The sequence below is a fragment of the Zingiber officinale genome, chromosome 1A, assembly GCF_018446385.1.
Source record: "Zingiber officinale cultivar Zhangliang chromosome 1A, Zo_v1.1, whole genome shotgun sequence".
NCBI classification, from domain to species: Eukaryota; Viridiplantae; Streptophyta; class Magnoliopsida; order Zingiberales; family Zingiberaceae; genus Zingiber; species Zingiber officinale.
In genome coordinates, this window is record NC_055987.1 from 184,708,037 (window position 1) to 184,733,037 (window position 25,001).

General features: G+C 43.7%; 1 protein-coding gene and 1 pseudogene across 3 annotated transcripts in view; one reads left to right on the forward strand and one right to left on the reverse strand.

The window, feature by feature from the left end:
• Positions 1-334: 334 nt before the first annotated feature.
• Positions 335-2,118, reverse strand: LOC122007911 (annotated as a pseudogene).
• Positions 2,119-7,961: 5,843 nt separating this feature from the next.
• The window catches only part of LOC122038646 ((S)-coclaurine N-methyltransferase-like), a 60,823-nt gene continuing 43,783 nt past the window's right edge, over positions 7,962-25,001 (forward strand). Inside the window, exons 1-7 of one of the 3 annotated variants that reach the window (XM_042598483.1) lie at positions 7,962-8,234; positions 9,022-9,130; positions 22,341-22,565; positions 22,746-22,845; positions 22,908-23,018; positions 23,285-23,368; positions 24,762-24,820. In XM_042598483.1, coding sequence (XP_042454417.1) covers positions 8,066-8,234; positions 9,022-9,130; positions 22,341-22,565; positions 22,746-22,845; positions 22,908-23,018; positions 23,285-23,368; positions 24,762-24,820 — 857 coding nt within the window. In that variant the 5' untranslated portion in view covers positions 7,962-8,065. Of the gene's footprint in view, positions 8,235-9,021; positions 9,131-22,340; positions 22,566-22,745; positions 22,846-22,907; positions 23,019-23,284; positions 23,369-24,151; positions 24,215-24,761; positions 24,821-25,001 lie in introns of those variants that run through there. The other 2 variants (XM_042598484.1, XM_042598485.1) reach the window with 2 other exon arrangements.

Sequence of the window (25,001 nt, forward strand, 5' to 3'; positions counted from 1 at the left end):
ATTATTTGAAATTTTATATTTTAATTTTAAATGTAAAATATTTTAAAAATTTATTACATATATAATGTATATTATTTTACTGTTTTTATATATATTTTAAAATATAACTTATAATAATTCGATCAATAGTGCTAAGAAAATGTTCCAATTTGATTGCTTTTTCCGGAATTGATTGAGTGAACTACTGGATTGTTTACGTTAGGATTAATACACATGCAATAAGAAAAATTATTTATATGTATCATAATTAATTACACGTACACAGCGTATATATATATAATTGCTGACTGCTTTGCATGCATTAATTACGTGCTTAGTTTGATGTTCAATTTACTTAATTAGTAAATATATGTTGTTCTGGTGACAGTAGTGCCTTTGGGTCATATGTCTGCTTCAACTGCATAAACCTTTTCCACTTAACTTCTCCAAAGTGTTCCATCCAATCGGTTCGCGATTTATAATGAGCTAAATACTGCTTTGCTTGGACGCCCTGTCGATGGCAAAACCCTAATATTTCATTGTTACCGGCCTCAAGGTTCTTCCAGTCCTGCTCCGTGGAAGTCCAAAGAAACTCTACACTATAGAAGACGTCCTCATCAGGGACTACGACAGTCATGTTCTCATTCCACCTGCAAGTAATTAATTAGCATGCATACTCTAGCTAATTAACTAATTAATTAACTATGGAGCTAGGTAGACATTGTACGTATACCTATTCCTGTTCATGGGGTAGAGTAATACAACGCCCGTAGGGTTAATGTTTTGGAGGATCCCTTCGGCTCCAGTCTGAAAGTCTCGGATTCTAGACTTGGGCACGAAGAGATTGAGCCATGGATGGCGGATTTTGCTGGGGTCGACGGCCATGGAGCTTTTTCTATGTTCCTCCTCGGTGTAGACTCTGTTCAGGAATTCAAGATGGCTCACGTCCTTACTGAAGGCAAAGCCAGGGACAAAGCTCAGCCGTTGCAGCAAGCCCTCGACTTTCTGCATGTGATCGATCATCAGATTATATACACAACACATGGAATGGAGTTGTTAATTAGATCTTCCTTAGTACTTTTAGAATATGATATTGTACCTGATCCACCAAGGACGTAGAGTCGAAGAACACGGCTACTTCCAAGAGGTACATTGCGTTGAACTCGGCAGTGAGCTGGTTGATTCTCTCGGCTTCTTCGATGGAGAAGAAGTTGGGGTCGTCGACTTGCTGGTGGTTCAGGAGGACCTGCCCCTCCACGTAGTCGAACCCGACTGTGTCTCTCAGCGAGATCAGGAACTCTTGGTCACTTGTGTTGAAACACAGAGATAAAATAAATAATTGATAAATATGATAATATTATATATCAAAATAATATATGGAATAATAATATATTACGTTAATTATATAAAAATAATGATAATTGTTATTAATTACCTTGTCAGGCTGTCGAAGTCGGTGTAGAACAGCCTCAGCCATCGGACCTTCGCCGGCGTTGGGCGGAGACTGATCCGAGCTCGGGTGATGATGCCCAACTGGCCGAGTCCGCCGAGGACTCCGTTGAATAAGTCTGAGTGCAACTCCGGAGAGCACGTTACCATCTCACCCTTTCCGGTGATGACGTCTAACTCGAGCACGCTGGAGACCATCGGCCCGTGCTGGAAAACCATGCCGCCGACACCGCCGTTCGACAGCGTGCCGCCGACCGTCAAGTATAAGTAGTCCACCCACGACCGCATCGACATTCCGTGCCTCAGCGTCTCTTCCAGCACGTCGATCCAGAGCTGCTCCCCGCCGGCGTCGACGTAAGACTCCTCCGCCGACACACGGATCCGCTGCCCTCAGCCGCGAAGCTCCGCCATGTCGATGGCCACGCCGCCGGGCGCGAAGGCCTGCCCGTGGGTGGAGTGCCCGTTGCCGCGGGCAGCGACGGAGAACGGGGAGTCAGCGCCGTTCGCGCAACGGATGAGCGCCGCGATGTCCTCCGGCGAAGAGGGGCGGAGCACGGCCGCCGGAGGCGCGGCACTGATGATGCTGCCGTAGTCGGTGGCGAATCGGGCGACGGCGTCGCCGTCGGAATAGAGCTTGCTTGCGATCTCGGGTGCGATGTTGTCGAGCCACGATGAAGTTCCGGCAGCCATTTTGGTTTATGATTAACTCGGCGCGCGGTGGATTTTGAGCGGGAAGTGGCTGTGGAGTCTATTTATCGTGTTCAGAGTTACCGGAAAAACGACTTCTCTAACTGTATTTAGTAATTATATGATCCTGTCGACGGAAAATTTGCTAAATATAGATATGAATATGATGATGTGTAATTCAAAAAATACATTATTCTTAAAGATAATTTGCTTTTAAAATCTAAATGCATATCCACTCTAGTGAAATTAAAATATATTTTATCTTTTTTTATCCTTCTTCTAGCTAATATATAAATTTAATAAGCTTAAGGGTTAATTGTCAATTTAGTCCCTCATTATTTGACGTGGTGCTGATTTCATCCCTAATTTTTCAAATGACCAAATTTAGTCCTCTAATTTTTGAACGTTTTCCCAAATTGATCATTCCGTCCAAATTCCCGTTAAAATAGACAGAAAGACTTGTTTAACCGGTGGAAGTGACCTATGTGTTGCTTTTATTGTTGCGTTATTTTCCTATTCTGGAGATGACCTAGAAGGAGATACTAACGCCTTGTTCAGCGATCACCTTGTTCAGCGATTTCGGGAGAGGTAGCATATTCTTGCCGTTGCTGCCATTCTTTCTCCTCTCTGATTCCATTTCACCCTTCAACAGGTCTCCCCTCTCCTTCTACCATTTTCTCTTTGCTATTTTAATTTTAGCTTATCGTTCATTTGTCACAGAGTGTCGTCAAGTTTATCATTCATCTGTCACCAAGTTTCATCAATGATTGATTGCTATAGGCACTTGGAAGAATTTAATCTAACTGAGTTTCACTTTCTGATCTCCTTTTCTCAAAAAGATTTACTCTTTCCAATCTTCCCACGAGGCTACGCCGATTCAATTTCTATGCCCCACTTTGTAAAAGAAAAAATATGCTAGTTTGTTATGTTATTTTGTTTTCGAAGTGCAAAAGGGAAGCTTTAAAAGTTTGCACAGTTGGAAGTTTGATCACGGTGTCATATACAGATATACTCCCTCACTAAGCACTGTAAAGTAATTTTGGCTATTATTTTGTTATAGCTTTTGTGTTTATATTTAAAAATTTTAACTATGTATTGACTATATTATGCAGACATAGTTGGACTTGTTTAAGGTGACTCGTGTTAAAATGATGAGCCTTTTGAAAATTTTAATCTTTTAACGTAATTTATACTTTTTCTTATTGGAAATAATGTTCTTTTAAATATATTTATGATGTAGGGCAAAACATGTGTTATATTTGTTGGATGTAAACCTGGTATTTATGATAGTTGGGCAGAAACACATAATGAAGTGAATAAATTTAGTGGTGCTTTACACAAATCATATTGGAGCAGAGAAGAGACAGAGAAAGCTTATGGTGCATTTTTAAAGACACAGTCGAAACAACCCGTAGCTGCTTCATTTGCTTTCAGTGATAACAATTCTTTGACTTCAACTTCAAATTCCAGTTCAAGTACAACACCTAACGAATCTGAAAAAATTGCTAAGCTACGAGATGTTTGACTGGAGTTAAAACGTGAGAATCGTGATATGTAGCAAGAGTTGCGAAGATATATGGAGAGATGGATACAATATTTGAATCCTTGCACTTGTGATGATGATGGAACTTGTTATTGTTACTACTCAATTGTATTATTAGTTAATGTTATTCTCAGATATTAACCCTTTGTGTTGTATCACTTATTACCAAACTGAATGATCTATTAGTTATGGTTTTTATATTTAATGGTCCCTTTTATCTTAGGAAATATGCAAGTGATATGTTTTTTTTTAACTTTTAATTACCATAGAAATGATTTTTTTTTTTTTTGTATTTTAAACAAATGAACTAGAAGGCAATGCAATAGGTTCTCTCTGCCATAGCACGTGCAAAGTGAGATTATGCTTCTTGATGAATTTAAATAAAATGGGTTTGTATAAAGCTAATGTGCTAGCATTTTATTGCTTGAATCAAGGAGCAGTCTATGCGTGTTAAAAGATCCATTTTACCTTTATACAAAAGAGGTTGGAAGAGTGTTAATAATGAGCAAGTTCCCCATGCAAAGTACTCACCAAAACATGTATCCATCATTCCAAAACATAAACTCCAACACTAAAATATCGTACCTAACTAAAACATAACAACCATAAGCATCAAAATATCCACCAGTACCAATACACAACAACCACCAGTACCAAAAGTAAAAATCCAAAATTCATACAACAAGCAATGATCATTTCTTGATGACAGAAGAATGTGATGAAGTTATTCTCTTCTTCGAGATATTTGGGCCAAACCTAAGCTTTGAAACTGGTTGAGAGATTAATTGAATTTGTCTTCTTGAATCACTTGATATCGATTGAAGTCTGGAGATTGTGATATAATTTCTACCACCTTTGACAAACACTGGTGTTTGAATGATGGTAGATTGATCCACCTAAATTCATTTCAACAATATGTTTAATAGTTTAATACATGGAAGCAAAAGCATAAAATGAAATTAAGTAAACTTACATTCACATTAGATAAGGTGTTCGAGCTCCCTCCAATCTGTATCTCAATTCTATTTGGTCTCTTCACCTGTATTCAATTTTACAATTGTTAACAAAACTTTAAGAAACTATTTTCATAGAATGTTTTTAACTAACTTGTAATTTCTCCCTTGTATTGAGTACCGAATCGATGTTTGTTGGTTAGACACTACTTTGCTGTGAATTTGCCTCTTGTTGTGTGTTTCTGTCATCTGTACAAGTCCTTTGATTATGACCTAAATGGCCACATCTTTTGCATTTGTTTTGTCTATGTGGAGCTTTCAATCTGGTATGACATTTTGCTGGAGGTTCGTCAGGTTCTCTTCTTCTCAATTTGGTCGGTCTTCCAGCTTTATTCTTATTATAAACTGGAGGAAGTGGAGTTGGAAACACAAAATTGGCCACAAATCAGGCCCATTAATCAACATTATTGATCTTGAATAATATTTCTTGTAAGCTTCAGTCTTGTAGTAGTGACTAACAAAAGCCTCAGCGTCTTCATGTTTACACCAAAGTGCGCATAATGCATGCTTGCATGGAATACCTGTCAAATCCCATTGTCTACAACTGCAAGAATTTGTAGAAAGGTCCACTGTGTGTTGCTCTTGACTGCTTGTTGGCTTAATTTTGGAAGTGCATATCATCTGATTTCATAGGAATAAGTTTGGCAGCCTCTAAAGAAATTTTAGCTAAGATAGCTCTTATCCTTGGACAATTTCTTGTATTCCATTTTTCAGCCTTCTCATGATTTAACTGAAACCGCCACATCAACAAATTTCTGATTGCTTCAAACATTTCAATTATTGATTTCTCTCTTGCATCCACAATCATTGTTTCAACATTTTGCACTAAGCCTCTTGCCATCATTCTTTACAAACATAACTGCATTCCTTTTTTGATGCAATAACTCTTAATTGCAAATTTTGCTTCTTTCTTCGAATTAAAAATCAGTCCAAGGTTCAATTGTGGGGTTTCAGAATCAGTATTTTTATCATAAATAGGAAAATCTCGTATTTCATCATCATCATCAGAAGTTAATGGATTTCCAAAACCATCATCATTCACACAATCAACATCCCCTTCATGTAGTTGCATCATATGAAGCAACTCATCATAAATGTGTCCATCACCAGTCATATCTTTCTCATTACTGACTCTTGCATCATAATCCACAAAAGTTTCAAACAACCTATCATTTTCATCAAAATCATAATCACTTTCTTCAAATTCATCAACATCTTTGTTGATATTATCTATCTCAGATTCCCTGACATCTTTCTCCATCCTAATCAGTATGCTCCCCAACCCCGTCTGACCATCATTCTGTTCAATGTATATTTTAACCTCATAATTACTAGGAATATGGGGGATAATATCCAAAACATCTGTGTCATTTTCCAAATATCTTCCATCTTTCAATGTTTCTACAAATTTATGCCAAAATTTGATAGATTGCTTGTCTTTATAGCCTATATCCTCCGCATAGCCCCACAATTCAATCATCCCTAAAATATCCCTATCAACATAGTCAAAATAATCGAATTGTCCACCGATATATTTTTTTATCATGAAGATTAGATTTCATCTCCCTATTATAATAAAACTTAATTGTAAGGAAATCTGGTTCACCACAAAGTCCTAGAAAAATATGCACAATTAATAATTAATAACTCAATGAATTAATGAAAATTATGACATAGTAGATTAGCAAAACATTAAGTACTTCATTTGTGTATATCTTACCATAATTTGAAGTGTGATCCAAGCAAGTTTTACTACGTTGAGTCATTAAATAAGGGGAGAGCGAGTGTGACATCAACAAATCTACTTCACGGAGAATAAAAATACTCTACAATGTATGTAAGCTTAGCTTGAGTTCTTCACTAGCTTTTTATCTCTCTGCTTGGAAAAGAAAATAATGGAATTATATTACCCTTCATATCATTGAGCATGACTAGAATCATTTACAAATTCAATTTCATTCAAATACAAATTGAGTGAATGAAGTTTATATTTTACATAATCTCAACAAATGAAGTTTGGAAATGCCATTATCGGAAACCTTTTGTTTTCTATGCTACAGAATTGGAGGAGCATACCTATCATGAAGAGCAAACACAACAAAAGTTGCCCTAACTTGTCGCAGTTGCTCCAAAATCTCCAGTAAGTATGTACCAAAGGAGGGGTTTTTGATCTAGCTGTACTTGCATAGTTGTATTTGTATGAATGATAAGCTAAAATCAAAATAACAAAGAGAGGTGGGAGGGGAGGGGAGGGGAGGGGAGGGGAGACCTATTGGAGGGTGAAATAGAAGTAGAGAGAAGAAAAAATGACAACAGTAACAAAAATACGCTACCTCTCCTTACATCGATGAACAACGCGTGAGTCTCTGTGATTTTTAGGGCAACTCCAGAATTAGGGAAATAGCGCAAGAATAAAAGTAATTGGTCAATTCCACCGGTTAAACAAGTCTTTCCGTCTATTTTAACGGGGATTTCGACGGAAGGATCAATTTGGGAAAACGTTCGAAAATTGGAAGACTAAATTTGATCAATTAAAAAATTAAGGATGAAATCAGGACTACATCAAATAATCAGGGGCTGAATTAGGAATTATCCCATAAGCTTAATATTAATAGACTTGGTTTCAAATTATAATATACTGGATATATTTTATATTTTAGTTTAATAATTAATAAAAATATATATTCACAGGAAAAAATGAAAAGGATAAACAATTTTGTAACTGTGTTTTAAGTTTATATACTGGAAAAAAATTAAAATTATCAGCGAATATGAATTATTAATATTATTAAATCAAACTCTTTAGTCTATTACTAAATATAGAGGTTGCTGATATTTATAATTTTAATATACAGATATTTAAGTAATTAAATATATATATATATATATATATATATATATATATATATATATATATATTTAATTTTTAAGCATTTTAAAACTTTTTAGGCGTCTGCCTACTTTTGTGTGGTTATTCTAAGGGAAATGTGTTTCTCTCCCATGCCTTCAGTGAGCAGATTGGAAATTCGGGTAAATTTTAAATTACCCCCTTCTTCCTATTATCAGTTTAGCCCTTCCTTGTTTTTCAAATTCGAAAGACGGTCCTTATTTTCTATTATGCAAATAAATCAAAGTTAACTATTCCCAAGTTTTTTACTTAATCCAAGGGATAAAAAAAAACTTGAGAATGGTAATTGCTAAACTTTGAGGGGCAAATTTCAAAAGTGCAATCAATTCAAATCAAGCCAAGTTATAAATATCACGTGCACGAGCTGTGGCGCCCACGACTGACGACACTGAAATGGTACGGTGCGGTGCCGTGCCTGTCGGTGCTTAGAGCTAAGAAGGGGGACGAGAGATAGAGAAGAGAGAGAGTGAATATGGAGGCGATAGGATGCCCTACGAAGCAGCGGTGCGGGCGGGGCTGGCTGCGCTGGAGAGAAACCTCCTCCCGGATGCATTGGTCAGGAGGCTGACGCGGCTACTCCTCGCAGGCCGCCTCCGCCTCGGCTACCAACCCTCCGCCGAACTCCAGCTAGCGGAACTCCTCCGGTTCAAGCAGGGTAAGGCTCAAGCCCATGCCTGCTGCTGGCTTAATCACTTCATTTCGTTTTAATCATGTAATTCAGCCGTCGTAGTCTTGGACTGCAAGAGCGAAAATTTTGAACTTTTCCCAATTTTTTTTTGATGTTCTGATTTCCAAAATATTCGTTTCTGTTCTTACCTTCAAGAGAACTTTGAAGATTTGATTTTGTGAAGTAGAATTGTTCAAAAAAAAAAAAAAATGATTGTGGTCTGTCAAAGTATGAATTCTATATCATTCAAACTTTCTGCAGTTTAGTGAGGTTTTCTTTTAGCATAGCTAAAGGTGTAGCATTGGCTCTCTCCATTGTATCTTTCCCACTTGAGCTAGTGAATTATTATGTTTTTGTTCTTGTATTGATTCTATTTCCATCAATACTTTACTAGTTTCTTTAGTCATCTCCATTTTCGTTAACCTAGCACAATTTTAGTGCTCTAGTCTTAGATTCAGAGTTCTGTGTGAAATGTGTTGTCTCCTTGAATATGTGTATTCCATCGTTGTTTCACCTAGAAATATACAATTTTTGTGATGCAATGAACACATCCAAAGTGCAATCTGTTGCAAGAGGCCCTTGCATTCTGGTTGTTTTTTTTTAAACTCAAACCACCCTATTCACCATGGTACTTATTTATAACTGACCTGATCATGACAGACTACTCAGACTACCTTTTTGTCTTTCTTAAGTTGCACTGTTTCCACTAATTTACTATATAAGTAGTTTCATTTGTCAGTTGTGGTAATGTTCTGATCTTGTATATCTTCAACAGCTCTTGAAGATATGCCTATAGCTGTGGAAACTGATAAAGCCAAATCCCAACACTATGAGTTACCCACCTCATTTTTCAAGTTGGTGCTTGGACAGAATTTAAAGTACAGGTTGGTCATTTCTCTAAGCTATAGCTTTTCTACTTCAAGTTTAACAAGAAGGCCAATTTTTAAAGCATCAGGGCCACTTGATGTCCTAGGATGATATCAGCAGTAAATCAGAACTAGAATTTTCTGCATGATGGGGAGTACACCTTCCTTGATTTATTCCATTGTTTCTGATACTCTGCTTCTTTTTTAAAATTTTATGGTTTATCATCCAAAACAGTTTTTTAACTGTCCATTCTCTAAAGTCCTACACCACATGGTGCTAAAGCTGAACGATGATCTTTCTACATATCTAAATGAGTAATACCTCTAATTTAATACTCATTTTGACTCTATTTATGTTGAAAAATATTTAATGAGTTTTTGTTGCTCATCTTCATACTTAGTTGTTTTTTATGTATATATGAATGTATCATGCTTGTCAAATCAATATCAGTGTTAGGATCAGATGATCAAAGAATGTGTCATTGTATCAAATTGGTAGCATAGAGATTGAATTATTAAGAAAAAAACCATAAAAGTAAAGATAAAATAATTCTATATTTGAGATAGCAAATGGTTTTTAATCATAATGAAAATGTATATTGTGTTTCATTAATACATCATTACAGATAACATATTTTGAACAACAAATAGTAGAATTAGCAAATTAATTATTAGCAAAAAAAAATCATCATAATCACAAATATTATTATTATTACCAGTTTAGTGATATCTGACTCTGTTATAATATATCAAAATAATTACTAAGATATATTAGCATAAAGTTGTTAATATTCACTAAATTAGTATTGCAGTATTGGTAATAACCTTTGTGAATTAATATTAGCCAAGAGAGAGGCCAATGAGGTGGTTAGTCTAACTACTAGGCTCGTAAGCAACAGAAAGGTTGGTTGTCAACAACGTTGAGTGATTTAAGCCAGAATTCAAATGAGTGACAAAGACTATCTTTTGCTCAAATTTATTTTAGTTACAGTTCAAGCTATGGCAGGGGGAAAATTGGTTAGATCAGCTAAGTTTCTCCAAATCAATCTAATTTTACAAGAATTCAATTGATTCTATCTAGTTTTACTCTCAAGTTGACAAAGTTTCAATTGACGCTTATATTTGAAAGTAAGCAGGCTAAGCAGAAGGGTAATATAGAATTAAAGCTCATTTGAGTAGATCTTGGAATGTTTAAAAGCATGTATTAAAATTTCGTACAGTATCGAGTGGTTGGTCAAAATGCATTGTTTCGATAAATTACGAGTAATACTACTTGACACTTGGCACTACTATATCTCTTCTTTCGCTGTGCCAATCGTGTCAGTCAATATCATATCATGCCAACACTCGATACCCCAATGCATGCTACAACACTAGTTGAGATGAATTAAAATAATATTGTTAGTTTTTTATAACTTATGTCCATACAAGATAAAACTCTACCATCCTAAATAAAACACAGTCTGAACTTTAGTACTTAAGTATTATAGTTTTCTTTTCTTCTTTTTAAACTGATCCGGCGGATAGAACAGGGGGCCCCCATTCTGAGGGGTCAATACCACGCTGGAGTTAAAAGGCCGAGTGGCCCGACCGGCCCCATCAGACCGACCCGTGAATACCCGAGGCAATAGGGCCCCCACTGAAGTCGTAGTTCCAATGCTCAATGGAACAGTAGCAAGGGCCGAGCGGAAGTCATGCTTGGCCGAAGATATAAAGTAACATAGCGCTAACAGTCCTTGCCTAGCACCCTACCGAAATCTCCCCAGCGTATCGATACCAACGGCAGGTCGGACGTGCCGTCCGTCCGGCGCGTAAGATAAGGGCCGTCCGGACAGCACTCCCCGTCCAGCCTGCTGGACGGACCCACCGGCCTGTGGCAGGTAGAGAAAGACAAGAATATCTTATGACAGTTCGAGCCTAGGGCACAGCGCCGTGAGAGAGACTGGGAGGTGAGGATCAGGAGGCAGAGGAGGTCATGTAAGCTTTCTGACAGATACATACCGAGGTATGGGCTGCGGACACTAGGCGCCTCGGTGGACGTGCAGTAGCTCTTTCCCGCTCTATATAAAGAGCGTCGCCGGAGGTACGCGTTCAAGACCTTTGGAGCCACTCTTTTCCTTTGTTTGCTTGCGACTTGGCGTCGGAGGGTCGCCGGGATCCCTTCGGCCCGACTTCTGCGCAGTTCGCGGAGCTTGTCGACTAGCGGAGATCTATATCAAGAAATCGGAGGCGCCACGTGCCCGGCCGTTGAGTCGGTCGGACAGATCAGTGGCGGCCGTGGGAGCCTCCTGCGTCCGAGCGGAAACAATGGGCGGTGGGCGACAACACACGGTGATGCTTTCGACGGAGGAACTCGGCCTCGATCGATATAAGGGCATGACTTGTGGAGCAAAACAAAGCCACAGGCGGAGGCAACGTCGGTCGGTGGTCGAGCGGAAGCACCGCCGACCACCGTTGCATTTCATCGAGCCTTATTCCGCACCCCCGAAGCCGCAGCAACTAATAGAGATCGGGGATCTTCTTCTGATGAAAGGCCTAGACGGGACGACAAAAAAGGAAAAGCTCCCCGAGCGGATGCATCGCCCGAGCGAATTAACTGCCAATTTTCGGAGGCCATTCTAAGAGACCCCTTGCCCAAGCACTATGTGCCTCCGACGATCGGCGAGTATAATGGGACAACCGACCCGGATGATCATCTGGGTAAGTTCGATAACACAGCTACTCTCCATCAATATACAGATGGAGTAAAGTGCCGAGTTTTTCTTACCACTCTCTCGGGATCGGCTCAACGATGGTTTCGGAGGCTGCCGGACGGATCCATCACAAGCTTCAAGGATTTCCGGACGGCTTTCCTCCATCACTTCGCAAGCGATCGGAAAACCGCGTTAGTCATTGCGCCGTGAACAAGAAGCCTGTGAATCGCTCCGAGCTTACATTCAGCGGTTCAACAAAGAGGCCATGGATATTCCAACGGCCACCTCGGAAACCATGATGAATGCCTTCACACAAGGCCTAGTGGATGGGGATTTCTTCCGATCACTCATTCGAAAGCCGCCCCGAGACTACGATCACATGCTACACCGGGCCAACGAATACATCAATGTGGAGGAAGCGCAATCGGCCAGGAAAAAAGAAACTCCAACCGAGCGGGCCCCTCTTGGCGGAAGCGACCGCCATCGTGACCGCTAGAGGACCGAGGGCGAATCAATCCGCTCCCTCGGGCCGGTCCCACGTCAAGAGGCTGCCCCAAAGCGAAGAGATGGACCCGATGTTCGCTCCTTCCACCGGACGGATCACGCACAACACAAGGATTGTCAAGTCTTCCTTCGTGGCTCATCCGTGCCGGAATGGCGGCCGACGGTCTCCATCACCGACAGCGATGAGAACTAATGGCCGATTGGACACGGTGATAAGCGGCAATGACTCCGTCGGAATAGTTCTCAGGGAGAATCGCCGGGCGTCAAGAGAACGGTCCCGACGCTCGGGAAGAAGAGAATAAAAGTAATATTTCCCGAGGTGAGATCAACATTATCGTTGGCGGCCGACCGGAGGAGACTCCAACCGAGCAAGAAAGGCGGCCGTCCGGCAAATCCATGCAGTCGGTTGCGGCCAAGAGCGGGCGAACAAATTAGTTTTGGGCCACAGGACTTGGAAGGAGTTGAAGTACCCACGACGCTCTCCTCATCAAAGCGGTAATAGCCAATTACACTATTCACCGCGTATTTGTGGACACAGAAGCTCGATCAACATCGTATTGAAGGCGTTTGATCATTCTAAATTGATCAAGTCGAGTCTACCCCCCCTATATGGGTTTACTGGTAATGAAGTTCAGCCGGTCCGGCTGGCTATCTCACTGGGAGAAGAGCCGCTCCGGAGGACGAGGACAATGAACTTCGTGGTGGTCGACTCTCCTTCGTCCTACAAGGTCATTTTGGGACGACCAGCGCTCAGTGAGTTCCGAGCGGCCGTCTCGAAGATCAAGTTCCCCGTGGAAGATAGAGTGGGTGAAGTACGGAGACCAATGTGTACATTGAAATGGTCGGCGAAAGCAAATTCCGCTCGAAATCGCCACTGATTGAGGTGAATGCTATAGCGAAAAGCCTCCCTCTTTAGTTTACGAAGAAAAGGAGGAAGTGCAGATACATCCCACCCGATCCTATGACATTCATCGCGTCCGATCCGAGGCCAACCGAAGAGGAGGTGATCCAATGCCTCGGAAAAACCATGATGTCTTCGTCTGTCGACACGAGCATTTCACCAGTATAGCGGCGTGAACTACATCCGACCGAAGCTCGGCGGTGAAGCAGAGAAAAGGTTTCGGTGGAGCGTAATGCCATCGTCCTGAGTGGAGAAGCTTCCGGCCGTATCTGCGAGGTTCCCGAGTTGGTGGCGAACGTAGTATTAGTCTCAAGCCGGCAACAAATGGAGAGTATCATAGATTTTTGGGATCTCAACAAAGCTTGCACTTTATCCCCGCCTCGAATCGATCAGCTAGTGGACTCTACGGCCGGCATGAATTAATATGTATGCTCGATGCTTACAAGGCTATCAGTCACTCGCGTGAAGATCAAGAAAAGTCGACCGTGACGGCACTATTGCTATAATGTGATGCGTTCGGATTGAAGAATCGTGGGCCGCGTATCGTCATGAATAAAGTATTTAGAAGCGGATCGGGCGGAATCGGAAGTTTATGTGGACGACATTCTCATCAAGTCCGTCCGAGCGATCTCTTGAAGATATGGAAACCTTAACGCCACGCAAATATGGAGTCAAGCTAAATCCCATAAGTGCCTTCGAGCAAAAGGAGGGTGTTTCTTGGGGTACATAGTGACCGAGCGGGAATCGAAGCAAATCCCAGCAAGGTGAAAGCTCTACAAGACATGCCGCCTCCAAGAAATCTGAGGAAGTGCGGTTTGACGGTCAATGCTTCTGTCGGTTATCTCAAAACTACCGGAGCCTTCCTTTCTTGAAATCTTCATGAGGCCACTAAGTTTCTTGGGATGAAGAATCGATCGGCGTTCAAGACTTAAAGCATATCTGAACTCCCTCCGGTAAGCCACCGGGTGAGCCACTTTGTATCTACCTATCTTCGACCGAGCAAGCACCTTCAGATAGACAACTCTCACTAGACCAAGTATTTTAAAAGATCTTGAATCTCGCTACTGGACTCGAGTGGCTTTTGCTATGGTCCTCGCCGCTCGACGCCTTCGCCCATACTTCTGGCGCATACCATCATTATTAAAACCAATAGCCCGCTCGGGCGTGTGTTCTTGAATCCAGAAGCGGCCGGAATCAAATGGACGACGGAGTTAAGTGAATTTGACATCAATACCCCCCGCTCGGCGATAAAGCGCGACCGCGGTGCAAAGGCCAGAGCCCGAAGCCGTGTGGAAGATATTTGTGGATGGATCATCCACTCGGCTCGGAGGCGGTATTGGTGTATTGCTGCTGTCTCCCCAAGAAGAGAAAATACACTGACCCGTGGGTCGGCCCGTGGCGGGCTAACCATTTGGCGGGGCGGGGCGGGCCAACCCGCCAACTTGGCGGGTTGGGAAATTTTCAACCCAACCCATTCTAAGGCGGGTTGCGGGTTTGGCGGGCCAACCCGCGGGCCCATTAAAAATTTTTTAAAAAAATTAAAAAATATTTCATATCTTCAACATTTTACTTCGAAAAAGTTTTCTACACTTAAATGTATACATAAAAATGTATTTTAAATATAAATGAAAACAAACGAGTACTTATGTTGAATGAAAAGTACTATTTTTATTTCAAAATTATAACAAAGAAAGATAATAAATTGACCTAAAAACATAGCTTACATGTGTTTTTCAACCCGCGGGCCAACCAAGCCCGAGCGGGCTTACCCGCGTGGGTCGCGGGCCTAGGCGGGTCGGCCCACGGCGGACTTGAGTTGATAAAATTCCAACCCAACCCGCTTAAATTGTTTGGCGGGGCAGGCCAACCCGACGGGCCCAACCCAAATTGACGGCTCTACCAAGAAGAGAGGATGCATCTATCTGTCCGGCTTGATTATAGAGCTACAAATAATGAGGCAGAGTATGAGGCCCTTATAGCCGGCTTACAGGCCGCCCGGCATGTGGGTGCCGGTCGGGTGATGCTGCATTCAGACTCTCAATTGGCCGCTCAGCAGCTCACATGCACCTTCGAGATTAACAACGCTCGGCTCAAACTGTATGCCGAGGCCTTCGAAAAACTCAAGGTCGACTTCAGAGAGGTGATTATCCAAAAGATACCCCGAGCCGAGAATTAAGCGGCAGATGAGTTAGCTAAACTGGCGAGTTCAATAACACCGATCGGCATCCAGCAGCCAATTGAACAAGTATCCTTGGGCGCCACACCATCCGATGAGAATGAAGCCCAGCTGTTAAGGAGGAGAGCCGGTCGGTTCACACTCATCGGTGATCAGCTTTACAAGAAGGCTTTCTCACGCCCGCTATTGAAATGCGTGAGCTCGAAGGACTCGGCTTACATCCTCCAAGAAGTACATCAAGGATCGTGCGGAGGACATCCGGGCGGACGATCATTAGCTAAGAAGATCCTGCTAGCAGGGTACTTTTGGCAAACCTTACAAGCAGACGCCGCGCGGACCGTGTCGACGTGCCTATCTTGCCAAAAGTATCACAATGTCTCCCACCGACCGGCAGAGGAAATGAAGGCATCAACAGTTTCGTGCCCGTTCGATCAATGGGGAATGAATATTGTGGGTCGTTTCCTATGGCGACCGGACAGCGAAAATTCTTACTGGTGGCGGTTGATTATTTTTCCAAGTGGGTGGAGGTTGAGCCGCTAGCAAAGATCACCGAGCAGATGGTCAAGAAATTTATTTGGCAGAACATCATCTGTCGGTACGGCATCCCCCGTCGACTTATCTCCGATAATGGGCGGCAATTCACGGGAAAGTTGCTCGAAGATTGGTGCAAAAGCTATGGCATCGAGCAACACTTTACATCTGTAGCCTATCCCCAAAGCAACGGTCAAGCCGAAGTAGCCAATCGGGAAATTCTTCGCATTCTGCGCGCTCGGCTCGACCATTTGGGAGGAAATTGGGTGGATGAAGTGTCGGGCGTCCTATGGGCCATCCGAACGACGCCAAAGGAAGGAATGGGCGTCACGCCTTTTCATCTGGTATACGGCGGAGAAGCGGTGATTCCCGTCGAAGTCGGGGTCGAATCCGCTCGGATCCAAATGTATGATGAGGACAATGCCGAGCGGAGGAACATGGAGCTGGACTTGGTCAAAGAAGAAAGAGCCAAGGCGTCCGTTCGGCTGATGGCGTACCGGCAGCGGATGAAGCAAAACTACAACCGCCGCGTAATCCCCAGATCATTCCAGGTCGGCGATCTTGTCTGGAAGAGAGTCAAGCCGGTCGGCGACGTCGGCAAGCTGGAAGCTCCTTGGGCTGGCCCCAATGGCAGTCTCTTCTCCCTAATCCATGGTTCGTTCCCCTGACCCCCTCAATCCTTCTCTAATCTGGTGAAAGGTCCTGCTAATGTAACTTATTTTGCATATATCTTGCCCGTACCCTTGTAATGCAGGAAGCAAAATTAATTCAAAGGATGGCCAATGGGTTCGGCTGTATTGAAGTTAGCCTTAAAAGGCCGTCGAGCTCCGGCGTTAAATATCGAGACGAACCGGCGTCATAAGCGTCCGGCGGAAGACCGTCGAGCTCCGTTAAACATCGAGACAAGCCGCGTCTATAAGCGTCGGCGGAAGACCGTCGAGCTCCGACGTTAAACATCGAGAGGCGAGCCGGCGTCTATAAATGTCCGAGCGGAAGACCGCCGAGCTCCGGCGTTAAATAACGAGAGACGAGCCGGCGCCTATAAACGTCGGAGCGGAAGACCGGCGAGCTCCGGCGTTAAATATCGAGAGACGGCGTATAAGCGTCCGGCGGAAGACCGCCGAGCTCAGGCGTTAAACATCGAGGCAGTGGCGTCATAAACCATCCGAGCGGAAGACCGCCGAGCGTTAAATATCGAGGCAGGCGTCATAAGCGTCCGGCGAGTCGACTCGGCATTAAATATCGAGGCGAGGCGCATAAGCGTCCGGCGGAAGAACGCGTCGAGCTCGGCGTTAAATATCGAGACGAGCCGGCGTCTACCGTCCGGCGGAAGACCGTCGAGCTCGACGTTAAACATCGAGAGTAAAACCATCGAGCGGAAGACCGCCGAGCTCGACGTTAAATATCGAGACGAGCCGGCGTCTATAAACGTCCGGCGGAAGACCGTCGAGCTCGGCATTAAATATCGAGACGAGCGGCGTTATAAGCGTCCGGCGGAAGAGCCGAGCTCGGCGTTAAATATCGAGACGAGCCGGCGTTATAAATGTCCGAGCGGAAGACCGTCGAGCTCCGACGTTAAACATCGAGAGGCGAGCCGGCGTCTAACCCCGAGCGGAAGACCGCCGAGCTCGGCGTTAAATATCGAGAGACGAACCGGCGTCTATAAACGTCCGAGCGGAAGACCGTCGAGCTCCGACGTTAAATATCGAGAGACGAGCTGGCATCTATAAACGTCCGAGCGGAAGACCGTCGAGCTCCGACGTTAAATATCGAGAGACGAGCCGGCGTCTATAAACATCCGAGCGGAAGATCGTCGAGCTCCGACGTTAAATATCGAGAGACGAGCCGGCGTCTATAAACGTCCGAGCGGAAGACCGTCGAGCTCCGACGTTAAACATCGAAAGACGAGCCGGCGTTTATAAACCATCCGAGCGGAAGATCGTCGAGCTCCAACGTTAAATATCGAGAGACGAGCCGGCGTCTATAAACGTCCGAGCGGAAGATCGTCGAGCTCCGACGTTAAATATCGAGAGACGAGCCGGCGTCTATAAACGTCCGAGCGGATAGCCATCCACGTGATACATTCTGGCGGTGAGAGCCGACCGACGACAGAGCCTGTTCTTGAAGGCCAACATACGGCCGAGCGGCTCGCTTAATGAAAATATATGAAAAACCCTATGGGGTAAGGTGGAAGGCAATAGATGGTTAATAGGAATTAAAGAGCGCGTGAACGAGTGACGTTCGCGCGCCGAGCGGCTGCTTAGTTGCATGGCAAAAGACTTTGAAGACAATCGGCTTGAGTCCATGTTAAAGTATGAAGCCGAGCGGAGGAGTTTTAAAGAACACTTTGGACATGACGAGAGGAAAATTTCTTGCCAAAACAAAAGTTGAAGGAACGGAAAAGATAATCTATTTATGCCGAGCACTGGGCAAATCAAAAAAGTTACAGCAAAAAATAAGTTTGGCCGAACGGCAAGGGTACAAAAAAGTTGATGAAAAACACTCCTCACGCGTCAAAATCAAAAAGGGCATCAGGGATGGCGCCCATCACGGTAGCCAGATCCTCTGGGGGGATGGTCAGCTCGGCGGGAAGATGTCCTTTGGTCTTCAAGTGATCCACAGCCGCCTTGATCGCCTCTTCAAAGGTGAGGGAGATCTTGTCAGTAAATTTCTCCCCAAAGGCATCCGAGCGAACGAATGCCTTCCTCACTTCCTCGGAGCGAGCCGACTCCCCCTCCTGATACTCTTTGAGCGCGGCCTGGGAAGCATCGTTGGCAGCATGAAGAGCCTTCAAGTCTTCATCAAATTTCAGCAGATCGGCCGAGCGGCCCTCCTTCTCGGTGGTCAGAAGGGCATCCAGATCCTTGATGCGTTGCTCTAGCCCTCTGATCTCCACCTTCATTCGGTCCATGTCGTCGATGTTCTTGCGCTTCCGAGTGGTCGCCGTCTGGATTTCTTTATCTCGTTTTTTGACCACCGCTTCAAGCCGAGCAACCTCGGCCTCCAGATCGGAAGCGCGTTTCCGTTCGGCTTCTAAGAGCTTTTTGCTCTTTTCTAGAGCAGCAGTGGATTGCCCTTGGTTCGCCTCCGAGAGCTTGAGTTTTTTCATTTCTTCCTCCAGCTCGGCCAGTCAATTGCTAACCGCAATCTTCTCTACCCAACTCTGCGAACAAAGGCAGTTAAGCTAAAAGCTAAAATAAAAAATATCAGTAAAGCAGAAAGGTATACCCCGGTCGCCTGCTGCAAGTTGCTGTCCCCTAGCTGACTGGGGGACATAAGCGCGACGCGTATGCGCGCGTCCTCCCAAACTTTGGCGAGCGGACCGGTGAGGGTGATCTGCTGTTCGGGAGCCGATGGCCGATCGGCAGCCATAAGGTATTCCTCCGAGGGAAATCTTAGGACAGCTTTAATCACCCTCGGGCCGCTCGAATCATCTTGAGATGCAGCAGCCTGGCCAGAAGACTCGTCGATCGGACCCGGGTAGTCGCCCAGTCGCCTAAGGCGACGTAGAGTCCGAGAGGTGGAAGGTTGAGCCTCAGCGATGGTCGACGGCAAGTCAAGTTGAGTTGGAGTATGCTCCGAGGAGACCGCCTCAAAAACTGCAGGAGCATCAGCGCTCCGCTCAGAAAGCTGCTCCTTTTGTGAAGGTTGTGGAGCAGCTTGCTCTAGCCGACGGCGCTTTCGAGTCACCAAAGGTGTCTCGTCGGCCGACCGGCCTTCCTCCTCGCCCTGGGTGGATGTTGTGATATTGATTGCGGCTTCGTCGGTAAAGGCACGGGCAGCCGATGCCTCGGGAGCAACTTGAGTTCCCTCGCTCCCTTCAGTTGCAGAGCCGGTCGGAACCAAACCCCGTTCGGCAACCTCTTTGTCCTTTACCGCCTCAATATTGGCGGCTTTCAACTTAAGCTTTTCGGTTGCCTTAGCGCGCCACATAACTTCAGCTGCAGAAACAAACAATAAATCAGTTAGCACAAAAGAAAAAGGGAGGTAAGAATCGCTTACTCATGCTACAAGGCAGATCGGCTTGGATGGGAGACAAGCCAAATATGTACATTACTCCATGAAGGAGCAACTTGTCGATGTCGTATCGTTGGCCGACCAGCTGGTTCGCCGCATGAAGATACGCCGGATGGCTCTTGAATTTGCCGAGATCCGGTTGAGTCGGCACTGCCGTCTGCCACTTCGTGCGGAAGGTCGGCCGCTCGGGTAGACGCATAAAAAAGAAATGCTCCTTCCAATGCTTATTGGAGCTCGGCATGTTGCTAAATAGGACGAAACCCGACCTAGATTGAAATATGAAGATCCCCCACTCGGATTGTTTTGGGTAGAAGAAATAATGGAAGATTTGGGGGTCCAAGGGGATATCATTCAACTTGAAAAGAACTATCACCCCGCTCAGCAACCTAATCGAGTTCGGGACTAATTGGTCGAGCGGGAGGCGAAAGTGGTTGCATATTTTGATAATGAACGGATGGGGATGAAAGCGTAGCCCGACCAAAAATTGATCACGGAAGAAGCAGATGACGCCGGGCGGCGGATCATTGGGCCGATCGGAAGGAGTAGCTACAATTATTTCGTGGTCGGCCGGAATTTCGTATGTTCGAATGAGACGCAGTGCGTCTTCTTCATCGAATCGGCTCTCCATGATCGTATACCAGAGACCAGGAGCGCCGACGGTAGGCGTAGAAGTACTCGCCATGGTCGAAACAGAAACGATAATCGACAGAAAAACTAAAAGAGAATGCCAACAGAATGCAAAAGGAAGCAATACAAGAGGCGGGTAGCTGGAAAGGAAGGCTTACGGGTACAAGGAAGATCGAAGAAAGGGAGAAGATGGCGAGCACACCAAACAGGCGGTGAGTAAGGATCGCCGGAGCAGAAAGAGCAGCGTGAAGACGAAGGGGGATGAAGCAACAGTGCGGCGGAAAAGGAGTCGCGAGCTTTATATTGCCGCCCGGGAGCCACCTCCACCGTCCGATCCAGGTCGTGAAAAACGAGGCCATCATCTAGCCGTTCATTTCAAACGGCGGCTGTCCCATCGGAAGTGACGCCACCGCCATACGCTGACAAACGCACGATCGCCACGTGTCAGTTGGATACTGGTCGCATTTAATGGGCGCCCCTTACCACGCGCAACTCACGTGATGAGCAGTAGAGAAGAAGGTTCGGCGTAAATTCCAGACAATACAAGGCACGGGCAAGGTACGGCCGAACGGATGAACATCCCTAAGCCTGGCCGAGCGGATTAATGTAGCGGTCGTTACTCAGTCAGATCGGCAGTCCAGTCAGTCGGACTTCGTCTTCTTCGACTAGACTTGAAGGGGAGGCAAGTGATCCGGCGGATAGAACAGGGGGCCCCCATTCTGAGGGGTCAATGCCACGCTGGAGTCAAAAGGCCGAGTGGCCCGACCGGCCCCGTCAGATCGACCGGTGAATACCCGAGGCAATAGGGCCCCCACTGAAGTCGTAGTTCCGACGCTCAATGGAACAGTAGCAAGGGCCGAGCGGAAGTCATGCTTGGCCGAAGATATAAAGTAACATAGCGCTAACAGTCCTTGCCTAGCACCCTACCGAAATCTCCCCAGCGTATCGATACCAACGGTAGGTCGGACGTGCCGTCCGTCCGGCGCGTAAGATAAGGGCCGTCCGGACAGCACTCCCCGTCCAGCCTGCTGGACGGACCCACCGGCCTGTGGCAGGTAGAGAAAGACAAGAATATCTTATGACAGCTGTCAAGCCCTAGGGCTAGGCCATACTCCTAGTCTGACAGCTAGGTGTTCTCCTGTCCCATCGAAGACGTGCTTGGATTGTAGCAGTATGGCGTCAGGTAAGCTTTCTGACAGACACATACCGAGGTATGGGCTGCGGACACGAAGGCGCCTCGGTGGACGTGCAGTAGCTCTTTCCCCGCTCTATATAAAGAGCCGCATACTTCGCCGGAGGTACGCGTTCAAGACTTTTGGAGCCACTCTTTTCACTGTTTGCTTGCCTGACTTGAGGTCGAAGGGTCGCCGCCGGGATCCCTTCCCGGCCCGACTTCTGTGCAGGTTCGCCGGAGCTTCGTACGACTAGCCGGAGATCTATATCAGCAAATCGGAGAGCGCCACGTGCCCAGCGGCCGTTGAGTCAGCGTTCGGACAGGATCATAAACTTTATTTGATATATCCATATTATTTATCAAACATGAATCCACCACATCGATAGTGTGAAGGTCAAGTCAAACTTAGACAATTAGTTCTGGATAGCGATCTCACCAGTAAGTGGTCTTCTAGTCCCTGTTCTTTATCTTCCCCTCCTTTAATGTGGTCACACACATTACAACACTGGTTGATAATATGTACATTTGATCCTTAATTATTTTCCTTTACATAGCTGATTACTCCTGTATGTTGCTAGAAATTCTAAATTCCCCATTGGTTGCAGCTGTTGTTACTTCAAGGACAAAACAAGCAAATTGGAAGATGCCGAAAATGCAATGTTAGAATTGTATTGTGAAAGAGCTCAACTGAAAGATGGCCAAAAAATTCTTGACATAGGATGTGGCTGGGGTTCCTTTTCAATATATGTTGCAAAGAGATACAAAAACTGCAAGGTGTCAGGAATATGCAACTCATCTACTCAGAAAGCTTACATAGAAGAGCAGTGTAGGTAAGCTCTTCTTTTTTTTTTTTTTTTTTTGCTCTACTTGTTTTCTATTGATTTTTATCTCTAATTTGAAATTCTCAGTTTCCATTGAAATGTCATTTCTAAAGTAATGAAAGTATATTGTATGAATTGTATGCATAGTTTTGTGCATGAAAGTTGAAATTTACACCAAACTATCTTTAGGCACCTTGAGCTTCCCAATGTAGAAATAATTGTTGCTGACATCAGCAATTTTGAAATGGAAGCTTCGTTCGACCGAATTGTCTCAATAGAAATGTTTGAGGTAATCTAACTAGTTTTCTTTTCCCCATTGAAACTAGTTAATTGTTGCATTAATTCCTGCAGCATATGAAGAACTATAAGGAACTTCTTAAGAAGATATCATTGTGGATGAAGGAAGATAGCTTGTTTTTCATTCATCACTTTTGTCATAAAACATTTGCTTATCACTTTGAGGTACTCTTTACTCCTTTTTGTGTATTAGTTGGTGTTTGTTTCGGCATTCTGTGATGACTAGTCTTTGAAGATTATCAAATATTACTCTGCTTTAAATCAAATTCCTCACATGTTTATTTCATCATTTTCATGTTTGTATATTTTTGGTTTCTTAATCACATGAAAGAACCATTTTCTGTGTTGCTGCTGAATGCTATTTGCATTCTAAGTTTTTTTTTTGTCCCAAAGCCTTCATGTCATGTCCTGAATGTTCCCTCTTAACTCAGGATAAAAATGAAGATGACTGGATTACAAGATACTTCTTCACCGGAGGAACCATGCCTTCGGCAGACCTACTTCTCTATTTTCAGGTTAATTCCTTCACATACACAAATCTGGATTTTATACCAATATTTTCCTTTTGCTAATATTAAAGGAAATTTGTTTCATGTTACTTTATTTCCTTTGAATAGATGGTGTTATAGACTGCTTGATTAACGGACACCAACCTAGAAAGAAATGTTTCCACAAGATTATAACCGTTAAGCAATGCTATTGGAACAGGTCTTGCCCGACCAGATCAACCAAAAAAAAAAAAAAACAACCACCACTGCCTGTCTAGACTTAAGCATTGGTATATAAATCCTCAATTCATCCGGTTGAACAGCCGATTCAATAAGAAAAAAGGTGTCAACCACTCACCTAATTCTCAAAACATCAATGGGAAGGAAACTAGTAAAATTTCATGTGCATTAATACCATTTAAGAAGTTTTCCTTGTAAATTAGTAAATGACCACAGACAAAGAAAATAAATTAATACCATGCTGCACAATTTTAGCATATTTAAAATATTATATGCAACTTAGTTTAAGACATGACATACGTAGTCTTATGTCTAAGTTTTAGAACTATTTATGTCTTAAGGAATATAAATACATGTTTTGTATTTCTAATGGATAATACAATATTTTCTGAACTTCGTATCATAATGGGTTTTTTTATCCCTCTTCAATTCCCTCAAGAGGAGGGTGCAAATTTAATATGTCACCATGGCCTCCCCTTCCTCCATAAAACCTAGTTTTTTTCCTCTTCAACCTTTCCCTTTCACCATCTTGAAATCTTATTTTTCCAAATTTTGTTTTTTCTCTTCTAGATCTGGTACTCCTTTTGCTTGTACACAACATCAACAACTTAAAATTTGCAAGAGTCCTTAGAGAGCAAGAAACCAAATTCCTTGATAGTGGTGTTCCTCCATTCAGCAAATCCTCCTCTGAAATGCCACACATCATAACATCTTCCTCCTTGACGCTCTTCAATATGGACTTCTTCACTATGACAGAGTCATCCCCCTAGTGATGTTTCAACATGGATTTCATCCATCAAGGAGGAGGAGGAGGAGGAGGTGGAGGAGTTCAAAGTAGGTTTTTTTCCTCTCATTAGAATTAGTTATTTCTAAGAGATGTTACTATATGAAATATCCCATAGTTTCCCTTCACTGTTATTAATTGGATTGCTTTTACCAAAACAAACAGGAGGATCAGAATTGCTGGTCCACCTACACTCAAAAGATATAATTTTGATCTGCAGTGTAGATACATGGTTAATTTGACTAGAAAAACATTAAGTCATCCTACAATGCTGAAATCTTAAGTTGCAGCCATTACCAATTAATAACCGGAATGGAATTTTGATCACAAACTATATAACTAACCCAGGGATAACTTATAAACTTATAACGTTTTAACCTTTATCTCACTTTGTAGGATGATGTCACTGTGCTAAACCATTGGCTCGTCAATGGGTCACATTATGCAAGGACAAGGTACGGTTAAGCTTAAAATTTTGATTTCACTATTCTTTTGAAAGCAAGTAACAAGCATCACGGTGCATGTAATACTGTGAGCCTTTGCCCACTGTCATTCAAGAAATTATTAAATATTCATACTGAAAATGCCTGTCATTATTTTAGGATCCTAAGATTTTAGTTCAACAGCTCATTTTCT